The 12,325-nt window shown below is 36.7% G+C and overlaps 2 protein-coding genes across 2 annotated transcripts in view; one reads left to right on the top strand and one right to left on the bottom strand.

The window, feature by feature from the left end:
* Positions 1-12,325, bottom strand: part of LOC140678735 (uncharacterized) — a 468,885-nt gene that overhangs the window by 347,380 nt on the left and 109,180 nt on the right. The window lies entirely within an intron of this gene.
* zc3h12aa (zinc finger CCCH-type containing 12Aa) overlaps positions 430-12,325 on the top strand; it is a 20,714-nt gene continuing 8,818 nt past the window's right edge. Inside the window, exons 1-3 of the mRNA XM_072913106.1 lie at positions 430-471; positions 6,351-6,747; positions 6,888-7,027. Coding sequence (XP_072769207.1) covers positions 6,410-6,747; positions 6,888-7,027 — 478 coding nt within the window. The 5' untranslated portion in view covers positions 430-471; positions 6,351-6,409. The remainder of the gene's footprint in view (positions 472-6,350; positions 6,748-6,887; positions 7,028-12,325) is intronic.

Here is a 12,325-nt window from a genome sequence, read left to right as displayed (position 1 = left end):
TGTTGTTCTTATATTACAACTCTGCGTTCTTCTTGGTCATCACCCCCGCCCCCCGACCACACCACCACAAATAGATGCCTGTCCTGTGGGAAACACTGCATAGGTCTGGTGATAATGTTCCCCTTTAAATAGAATGGCATTCAAGTGTGCAGGTGTACCTAATGAGGTGTCTAATGGGAGCATATAAGACATCCATGGGTAGAGTACGTCCAAAATACACCTTGGATGTGCATCAGTCGGCTAATATTCAAATGAGTCCAAAATTGCTTTAAAATGTTTCCTGTGTGGTTCCAAGTATCACCCAAGAGGAACACCTTGTCTGTTTTTTCACATACATTTTTTTCACACACTCACAATATGCAAATTTTGCCCAGGGAGAGGAGTGAGAGGAGGAGGAAGAATTAGGTGCTGCTCACTGCAACTTTACTGCCAGACGCACCAGGAACAAGAAGAAGTAGCAAAATCAAGACGGTAGGTTTGCATTTCTTCCATTTTCATTGAATGAAAAGGCCCCCCGGCTGTAACTTTTATGTGCATTTTAAAGCTCTTATCACATAGTTTGCAGGCTTAGTGTGCATAAAGTTGTTCCTCCTGTTGTTATTTTACTTGTGACTTGAATGTTTTCACGTAAAGCAAACAAAGCATGCAAAGAGCACCCGATGAACTAGTTTGCACCCGTTGTGCACTTTGGTAACATGAGTAGTGTGTGTTGCCACATGGTTGCCAAACATGCCATAAGCACACACTGGGGCAGACTTTTGATTGACATTCTCATTGAGATATCTTGTTACGGTTGTGGTTGTGGTTTAAGTGGTTGTCTGCCTCACGCTCAGGAAGCAACAATTGTTCAGTGAATACCTCCATTGGAATTATTGTCTTATTTATCTGCATTGTTTACAGCAGGGGTGCTCACACTTTTTATGCAGGCGAGCTACTTTTCAATTGATCAAGTCGTGGGGATCTACCTCATTCATATATATCATTTATATTTACTTATTTATGAAATATATGTTTTTGTTAACAAGTTAAAGGTGTTTAATGATAATGCAAGCATGTTTAACACATATAGTTAATATTGTTAACAAGTTAAAGGTGTTTAATGATAACACAAGTATGTTTAATACATATAGTTAATATTGTTAACAAGTTAAAGGTGTTTAAAGATAATACAAGCATGTTTAACACATAGTTAATATTTTTAATAAATTAAAGGTGTTTAATGATAATACAAGAATGTTTAATACATATAGTTAATATTGTTAACAACTTAAAGGTGTTTAAAGATAATACAAACATGTTTAACACATAAAGTTAATATTGTTAATAAGTTAAAGGTGTTTAAAGATAATACAAGCATGTTTAACACATATAGTTAATACTGTTAACAAGTTAAAGGTGTTTAAAGATAATACAAGCATGTTTAACACATATAGTTAATATTGTTAATAAGCTAAAGGTGTTTAAAGATCATACAAACATGTTTAACACATATAGTTAATATTGTTAATAAGCTAAAGGTGTTTAAAGATAATACAAGCATGTTTAACACATATAGTTAATACTGTTAACAAGTTAAAGGTGTTTAAAGATAATACAAGCATGTTTAACACATATAGTTAATATTGTTAATAAGCTAAAGGTGTTTAAAGATAATACAAGCATGTTTAACACATATAGTTAATATTGTTAATAAGCTAAAGGTGTTTAAAGATAATACAAGCATGTTTAACACATATAGTTAATATTGTTAACAAGTTAAAGGTGTTTAAAGATAATACAAGCATGTTTAACACATAGTTAATACTGTTAACAAGTTAAAGGTGTTTAAAGATAATACAAGCATGTTTAACACATATAGTTAATATTGTTAATAAGCTAAAGGTGTTTAAAGATAATACAAACATGTTTAACACATATAGTTAATATTGTTAATAAGCTAAAGGTGTTTAAAGATAATGCAAGCATGTTTAACACATATAGTTAATATTGTTAACAAGTTAAAGGTGTTTAAAGATAATACAAGCATGTTTAACACATATAGTTAATATTGTTAACAAGTTAAAGGTGTTTAAAGATAATACAAGCATGTTTAATACATATAGTTAATATTGTTAACAAGTTAAAGGTGTTTAAAGATAATACAAGCATGTTTAACACATATAGTTAATATTGTTAATAAGCTAAAGGTGTTTAAAGATAATACAAACATGTTTAACACATATAGTTAATATTGTTAATAAGCTAAAGGTGTTTAAAGATAATACAAGCATGTTTAACACATATAGTTAATACTGTTAACAAGTTAAAGGTGTTTAAAGATAATACAAGCATGTTTAACACATATAGTTAATATTGTTAATAAGCTAAAGGTGTTTAAAGATAATACAAACATGTTTAACACATAAAGTTAATATTGTTAATAAGTTAAAGGTGTTTAAAGATAATACAAGCATGTTTAACACATATAGTTAATACTGTTAACAAGTTAAAGGTGTTTAAAGATAATACAAGCATGTTTAACACATATAGTTAATATTGTTAATAAGCTAAAGGTGTTTAAAGATAATACAAACATGTTTAACACATATAGTTAATATTGTTAATAAGCTAAAGGTGTTTAAAGATAATACAAGCATGTTTAACACATATAGTTAATATTGTTAACAAGTTAAAGGTGTTTAAAGATAATACAAGCATGTTTAACACATATAGTTAATATTGTTAATAAGCTAAAGGTGTTTAAAGATAATACAAACATGTTTAACACATAAAGTTAATATTGTTAACAAGTTAAAGGTGTTTAAAGATAATACAAGCATGTTTAACACATATAGTTAATACTGTTAACAAGTTAAAGGTGTTTAAAGATAATACAAGCATGTTTAACACATAAAGTTAATATTGTTAATAAGTTAAAGGTGTTTAAAGATAATACAAGCATGTTTAACACATATAGTTAATACTGTTAACAAGTTAAAGGTGTTTAAAGATAATACAAGCATGTTTAACACATATAGTTAATATTGTTAACAAGTTAAAGGTGTTTAAAGATAATACAAGCATGTTTAACACATATAGTTAATATTGTTAATAAGCTAAAGGTGTTTAAAGATAATACAAACATGTTTAACACATAAAGTTAATATTGTTAATAAGTTAAAGGTGTTTAAAGATAATACAAGCATGTTTAACACATATAGTTAATACTGTTAACAAGTTAAAGGTGTTTAAAGATAATACAAGCATGTTTAACACATATAGTTAATATTGTTAATAAGCTAAAGGTGTTTAAAGATAATACAAACATGTTTAACACATATAGTTAATATTGTTAATAAGCTAAAGGTGTTTAAAGATAATACAAGCATGTTTAACACATATAGTTAATATTGTTAATAAGCTAAAGGTGTTTAAAGATAATACAAGCATGTTTAACACATATAGTTAATATTGTTAACAAGTTAAAGGTGTTTAAAGATAATACAAGCATGTTTAACACATATAGATTCCTTTCTTTCATGAAGACAAGAATATAAGTTGGTGTATTACCTGATTCTGATGACTTGCATTGATAGGAATCAGACAGTGGTGATGATAACGTCCGCATTTGGAGGAGAAAAAAAAGTCCTCCTTTCTGTCCAATACCACATGAAAGTGGTTGGTTTTTGGCATCTTATTTGTCCAGCTTTCGTACTCCTTTGTATACACTTGACAAGAAATACATTGTCGGCAAACTCCGTAGCTTGCTAGCTTGTGCACGCCAGCTTTCTGAGACTCTTATTTTGTTAGCGCAACTGTGCAACTGTGCAGTCGGTCTTTGGAGTTTTGACGACAGGTACGGCGCCAGAGTCTGTTGAAATAAAGTGTTTTTCGCCTTTCAGACGGTAATTTTAATGAGCTGGCAGCAGCCAGCGTCATCTCAGAAGACCCTCGGGTGCCGTGAATGTCAATCAAGTGACGAAAGTGACGTCATAGTGAAGATTTATGATCGCTCATTTTTAGGACTATTTTTTTAATGCCTGGCTGGTGATCGACTGACACACCCTCCGAGATCGACCGGTAGCTCGCGATCGACGTAATGAGCACCCCTGGTTTACAGAGTCCTGATTCATTTTTTGCCCTCATTCCTTCACCATTCCCTTTAAAAACATGCTGTTCACAAGGAAACAAATTGAGAGTTTGTCTGTAGAAGGGTTGTACTAGTATAGTATGGCGGTACTAATGAATAAAAAAAAAAGGTAGTATACTCTGTTTGAAAAGTACCTGTTCTCTAGATGAGCTTCAAGAGGTAGTCACCTGAAATGGTTTTCACTTCACAGGTGTGCTTGAAGCTCATGGAGAGAATGCCAAGAGTGTGCGAAAAAGTAATCAGAGCAAAGGGTGGCTATTTTGAAGAAGCTAGAATGTAAAACACGTTTTCAGTTATTTCACCTTTTTTTTTGTTAAGTACATAACCCCACATGTGTTCATTCATAGTTTCGATGTGACAATCCACAATGTAAATAGTCATGAAAAACAAGAAAACGCATTGAATGAGAAGGTGTGTCCAAACTTAATTGATTGTTAATGTATGCAAAGCCAATAATGAAGAAATAATTAGTTGATCGATTGATTGATTGATATATTTTTATTTAAAATATGCATAAAACATACTTGCCAACCTTGAGACCTCCGATTTCGGGAGGGGGGGGGGGGGGGGCGTGGTTGGGGGCGGGGGCGTGGTTAGGGGCGTGGTTAAGAGGGGAGGAGTATATTTACAGCTATAATTCTGTCATGTCTGTATTATCATGTTTTGTTTTAAGTAATGTTTTGTTTAGTTTCTGTCTTTTCACTCCCTTGTCTGGTCACCATAGCAACCATTAGTTTTCACCTGTCACGTCACGCACCTGTTTCACGTTTTGAGTCACGCACCTGCTTTCACTAATCATGTCCATAGTATTTAAGTTCATTCATTTTCTGTTGTTCAGCCTGACGACCTCACAACACATTTATGCTCTGTTCATGCCTCTAACTCCTTTTCATGTCCATCGTTCACGCTGCTCCTTTTTTGTCCAAGCCAAGTAAGTTTTTGTTCCATGTTTATAATCTTTTTGTTTTTTCATAGTTTATTCTCCGCCTCTGTGCGTGCTTTTCATTTGTACTTTTTGCTATAGTCTTTTGGTTTCATAGTTTATTATCCGCCACTGTGCGCGCTTTCATTTATCCCTTTTTTTATATATATTAAATTGATATATTAAAACCCGCCATGTACCTTAATTCCCGTCTCGCCCGTGCCAACTTTCCGTTGCATCCTGGAAAAGCAAACACCCCGGACCAAGTCATGACAAATTCACTAAGTCAAGTATTTCATATTATATATATATATATATATATATATATATATATATATATATATATATATATATATACAGGTAAAAGCCAGTAAATTAGAATATTTTGAAAAACTTGATTTATTTCAGTAATTGCATTCAAAAGGTGTAACTTGTACATTATATTTATTCATTGCACACAGACTGATGCATTCAAATGTTTATTTCATTTAATTTTGATGATTTGAAGTGGCAACAAATGAAAATCCAAAATTCCGTGTGTCACAAAATTAGAATATTACTTAAGGCTAATACAAAAAAGGGATTTTAGAAATGTTGGCCAACTGAAAAGTATGAAAATGAAAAATATGAGCATGTACAATACTCAATACTTGGTTGGAGCTCCTTTTGCCTCAATTACTGCGTTAATGCGGCGTGGCATGGAGTCGATGAGTTTCTGGCACTGCTCAGGTGTTATGAGAGCCCAGGTTGCTCTGATAGTGGCTTTCAACTCTTCTGCGTTTTTGGGTCTGGCATTCTGCATCTTCCTTTTCACAATACCACACAGATTTTCTATGGGGCTAAGGTCAGGGGAGTTGGCGGGCCAATTTAGAACAGAAATACCATGGTCCGTAAACCAGGCACGGGTAGATTTTGCGCTGTGTGCAGGCGCCAAGTCCTGTTGGAACTTGAAATCTCCATCTCCATAGAGCAGGTCAGCAGCAGGAAGCATGAAGTGCTCTAAAACTTGCTGGTAGACGGCTGCGTTGACCCTGGATCTCAGGAAACAGAGTGGACCGACACCAGCAGATGACATGGCACCCCAAACCATCACTGATGGTGGAAACTTTACACTAGACTTCAGGCAATGTGGATCCTGTGCCTCTCCTGTCTTCCTCCAGACTCTGGGACCTCGATTTCCAAAGGAAATGCAAAATGTGCATGGTTGGGTGATGGTTTGGGGTGCCATGTCATCTGCTGGTGTCGGTCCACTCTGTTTCCTGAGATATTAATGTATTAATGTATTGTTTTCTTTTTCAGCCCTTCTATGACTGATGTAATCGGTCTTCGGCACTCCGGAAGGAAGCCCAAGCGCTCTAATGGATCCGACCTCCCCCAGCCTGAGCTCGGCCACAACAGAGAGCGAGGATCTCCAGTTCAGAGTGGACTTTTTCCGCAAGTTGGGTTACTCCTCCGTGGATCTTAGGGCGGCGCTCTCCAAGCTGGACGACTGCACGGACACCAACTCGGTGCTGGAGGAGCTGGTTCGGCACCGCGGCGTACCGAGTAATGGCGGTGAGGAGAGGAGCGCAGACCAGGAAGATGGTTCGTTGGCTCCTGACCAGGGGTTCGAACCGCCCAGAATGTCGCCTGGCAAGGCAGGTGGAGACTCTGAGTTGAGGCCCGTTGTTATTGATGGTAGCAACGTAGCCATGAGGTAAGAACCGGTGTCAGCTTGCACGTACAACGTCCGCGAGGCCACTACATGCAAATATCAACATTCCATGAGGTGTTGACAACCTGACTTTCAGAACTCCTCCTCGTCTTGTCTCTTCCTCTTTTTTTGTTTGTGAACAGTCATGGCAACAGGGACGTGTTCTCATGCCGAGGCATCCAACTAGCTGTCAACTTCTTCCTGAGGAGAGGACACACAGCCATCAAGGTGTTTGTTCCATCTTGGCGCAGAGAACACAGCCGACCAGATGCTCCGGTCACTGGTGAGGTCCCACATTCGACAAAGATAAGGATTTTATATGTGGGGGGGGAAAGGTACACAATAAAACTAAATACTTAGAAATAAGTACTTTTATAATTATAATAATGAACAGAAATAAATAGATAATACAAGTTAAAAACAGAATACAATGATTTGCCAACCCTTTTCAACCTATATTCAATTGAATAGACTGCAAAGACAAGATATTTAACGTTCGAACTGGTAAACTTTGTTATTCTTTGCAAATATTAGCTCTTTTTGGAGTTTGATGGCAGCAACACGTGACAAAGAAGTTGGGAAAGGTGGCAATAAATACTGATAAAGTTGAGGAATGCTCATCAAACACTTATTTGGAACATCCCACGGGTGAACAGGCCATACTTGCCAACCTTGAGACCTCTGATTTCGGGAGGTGGGGGGTGGGGGGCGTGGTCGGGGGCGGGGCGGGGCGTGGTCGGGGGCGTGGTTAAGAGGGGAGGAGTATATTGACAGCTAGAATTCACCAAGTCAAGTATTTCATATATATATATATATATATATATATATATATATATATATATATATATATATATATATATATATATATATAGATATCTACATCCTGAAAATATGCAAACGAACTGTGTTTAGATAATTGATACCTAAAACTTGCATAAATAAATATTAAGGAATTCCACTTTGCATCAGTCCATCTTAGATGAGCTCAGGCCCAGCGAAGCCGACGGCGTTTCTGGGTGTTGTTGATAAATGGCTTTCGCTTTGCATAGTAGAGTTTTAACCTGCGCTTACAGATGTAGTGACCAACTGTAGTTACTGACAGTGGGTTTTGAAGTGTTCCTGAGCCCATGTGGTGATATCCTTTGCACACCGATGTCGGTTTTTGATGTAGTACCGCCTGAGGGATGGAAGGTCATGGGCATCCAATGTTGGTTTTCATCTTTGTTTCCAAAAAATTGTTTTTGGAAACTGTGGAGGTCGTGTCCTCCGGACTAAAGAGGAAAAGAACCATCCGGATTGTTATAGGCGCAAAGTGTAAAAGGCAGCATGTGTGATGGTATGGGGGTGTATTAGTGCCCAAGACATGGGTAACTTACACATCTGTGAAGGCGCCATTAATGCTGAAAGGTACATACAGGTTTTGGAGCAACATATGTTGCCATCCAAGCAACGTTACCATGGACGCCCCTGCTTATTTCAGCAAGACAATGCCAAGCCACGTGTTACAACAGCGTAGCTTCATATTAAAAGTCTGTGGGTACTAGACTGGCTTGCCTGTAGTCCAGACCTGTCTCCCATTGAAAATGTGAAGCCTAAAATAGCACAACGGAGACCCCCGGACTGTTGAACAACTTAAGCTGTACATCAAGCAAGAATGGGAAAGAATTCCACCTAAAAAGTTTCAAATGGAATGTGCATGTCAAAAATTCAATAAACAAACGTTTGAAAAAGAAACGTTTCAATGTCAGTGGAAAATATTGTTCCGCTTTAACAACTTCTTTAAGAAGTTCACTGAGCAACACCTGCAAATGACACAATGGCACTTGTGCGTGACTTGTGCATTTGACAAATTGAGTACCAAATTACTTCTCATTGACTCACTTTACATGAACTGCTGTTTTTAAAAGGATCCACGCCCACTTAACTCCGTCAGCGAGCGTACAATGCAGGGTGAGAAGGCATCATCACCTTGTTCTGCTAAGGAGGTCAAAGTCAGGGCAGAAGTAAATAAATGTTTAATAATGGAACGCTGCAGCTGCAAAGAAGACTCATCTTCCAGCAGTCATAATTGGCATGGCTTGACATTCTATTATAGGCCATTGTCCTTATGTGCTGAGAGGCTGTTAGAGCAGGTCTGTGAGCTTAAATGTTCATATGTAGAGATGTTCGATAATATCGGACTGCCGATATTATCGGCCGATAAATGCATTAAAATGTAATATCGGAAATGATCGATATCGGTTTCAAAAAGTAAAATGTATGACTTTTTTGGTACACGGACATGTACCAAAAAAAAGTATTGAACAAAGGCTGTGAATACTTATGCACAAGTGATGTTTTTAGTTTATTAGTTTTGATATAATGGCAAATAAAAATGTTTTTAAAAAGGTGTTCACATTGTCATTATGTAGTATTTCAAAGACAAAAATGAACTCATTCCATTTTGAAATAAGGCTGTAAAATAACTATATATATATATATATAGTTTAATCATATATATATATATATTTAATCATATATATATATATATATATATATATATATATATATATATATATATCACTTTCAACCTGAGAAATAACAGCTACCAACCATTCACGAAACCCAACACAACACTCCAATACGTGCACCATGACAGCAACCACCCACCCACCACCACGAAAAGAATACCTACCGGAATCAATAAAAGGCTATCGATGCTGTCATCTAGCAAAGCTGAATTTGACCAAGCAACCCCCCCGTACCAAAAAGCCCTTGATGAAAGCGAATACAATTTCACCCTCACCTATGAACCCACGCCAGGAAACCAGCCAAAAAAGAACAGAAAATGAAACGACATCATCTGGTACAACCCCCCATACAGCAAAAACGTCTCAACTAACATTGGACACAAATTCCTCAATCTGATTGACAAACACTTTCCCAAAGACAACACCCTAAGAAAAGTATTCAACAAGAACAACATTAAATTGAGCTACAGCTGCATGAACAATATACGACAAATCATCTCAAACCACAACAAAACAATTGCAAATGAGCCGTCGACCCCCAGTCAGAGCGACTCCAAAACCAACAAAGCATGTAACTGTCGAAAGAAACCTGATTGCCCCCTCAACGGGGGGTGCTTACAAACATCAGTTGTCTACCAATCTAAGGTAACACGCAAGGACATTAACACATCCGACACATATGTAGGATTAACCGAGGGAGAATTCAAAACCAAATGGAACAACCACAAGGCTTCTTTCAGGAACAAAAACCTGCGAAATACCACAGAACTCAGCAAACACATTTGGGACCTCAAAGACAATAATGTTGAATATTCAATAACATGGCAAATTCTTGCATCCAGCACACCTTACAATAGTGGTAATAAAAGATGCAACCTATGCTTGAAAGAGAAACTGTTTATTATTTACCGTCCAGACCTGTCATCCCTCAACAAGCGCAGCGAAATTGTAACAGCATGCCGCCACAGACGGAAACACCTCCTAGGTAACACATGAGCCAATCACCACGCCCCTACGCCAGCCTGTACCCACCCACTCTGTGCCCTATATAAACCATGGTATGTGAATGCTCCCATTAAAATCTCCTGATGATTGAGGGAACCCCTCATGAAACAGGCCTGTAGAGATGAAGTAGTCTTGTGATTTTTTTTCCCACACATACATATATTGCGCTCTACTACGGTATCGAGCACTATTTTTTGGATAACCTTATTAAGACATATATATATATATATATATATATATATATATATATATATATATATATATATATATATATATATATATATATATATATATATATATATATTAACCTGCCATCATGGAAAGAAAAAAAATGTAAAAAGAAAAAAAAAAAATTAAATTGTTATATGTATCCAGTGATTATACTAAAAAGTTATTTTCCATTTAACTTCACCAGTTTTAGATTATTTGTATTCAAAATCGTTGAATTTTCACATTTGCCGTTCAAATACTGAGAAGAGACGGTGCGGTGAACAGCAGCCAGTCGAGGCACGTCACTCAGTGCCTCAACATGGATTCCGGACTCGGCTAACTGCTGGCCTGCTGTGCAGTGAGACCGTATTGCTATATGAATTATATTATACATTTCCATAGTTTAGTTAGCTGAGGTATATAATGTACAGTGTATTTTGTCAACAACTGTATGTGTGTAACGTATTTCTTGTGCTGAGCGATCATAAAACGGCTGCAAAAGACGCACTGGCTGAGGCTCCAGTAATCCCGCCTCCTGCACCCCCGCCGTAGAATTGTTATATCAACTAAAGCCCACACTTAAACTTTCCAGTGCAAGATTGAATCTATTTAAAAAAGTTATTTCATAAGAAGCCAAAAAGTGCAAAAACAATAATGTTGGTGTTGGAGGAGTTGTGAATGAATGCAGGGCCACAACATTAGGTACACCTGCAGACTGCAGGTGTACCTAATTCACAACTCCTCCAACACGAACATTATTGTTTTTGCACTTTTTGGCTTCTTATTAAATAACTTTTGTAACCTATTTTCATGGGCTTTCCTCTTTGTGATGTTAAGTTCCTGTTATGCGCTGTTATACAGTATATGCCTTGAGCTCTTATTTTGAAGGCGCTAAGAGCGAAAGTGATGACACGGAGTGGAGCGGAGGTTTTTGAAAGAAGGTAAATAAAGTGGTCCTCGTGTAAACTGGAGCCTCCGTGTTTGTTATTTTGTAGTTTCATACAGTATAGGCCACATTTATAAACCCTCGGTTACACTTTTTTAAGTAGATTCAATCTTGCACGTGGAAAGTTTAAGTGAGGGCTTTAGTTGCGGCGCATGGACTTCATTTATAAGTAAAGATAAGACCATAATAACGTTTTTTTTATTAAATGTGCTTTTTTGTGTGCTACAGTTTGTATGTGTAAAGTTAAAGTTAAGTTAAAGTACCAATGATTGTCACACACACACTAGGTGTAATGAAATTTGTCCTCTGCATTTGACCCATCCCCTTGATCACCCCCTGGGAGGTGAGGGGAGCAGTGGGCAGCAGCGGCGCCGCGCCCGGGAATAATTTTTGGTGATTTAACCCCCAATTCCAAGCCTTGATGCTGAGTGCCAAGCAGGGAAGAATGCTGGTATGAGCTTTTAAACATAACCCGTTAACTGCTGCCAATCAAATGGTGAATAAGATACTCTTTAGGGTTCATATGTTTGTAAATGTGACTGTGATGAAGTCAGTGCCTCACCAGCCATCAACCTCACCGCACGTCACTGATATATATATATGTATGTATATATATATATATATATATATATATATATATATATATATATATATATATATATATATATATATATATATATATATATATATACATATATATATATATATATATATATATATATATATATATATATGTATGTGTGGGGAAAAAAATCACAAGACTATTTCATCTCTACAGGCCTGTTTCATGAGGGGGGTACCCTCAATCATCAGGAGATTTTAATGGGAGCATTCACATACCATGGTTTATATAGGGCACAGAGTGGGTGGGTACAGGCTGGCCTAGGGGCGTGGTGATTGGCTCATGTGT

This window comes from Nerophis lumbriciformis, linkage group LG04, assembly GCF_033978685.3.
Source record: "Nerophis lumbriciformis linkage group LG04, RoL_Nlum_v2.1, whole genome shotgun sequence".
In the NCBI taxonomy this organism is placed as follows: Eukaryota; Metazoa; Chordata; class Actinopteri; order Syngnathiformes; family Syngnathidae; genus Nerophis; species Nerophis lumbriciformis.
The sequence above is the reverse complement of the archived record's forward strand: the minus strand, read 5'-3'. Positions and strand labels throughout refer to the sequence as shown.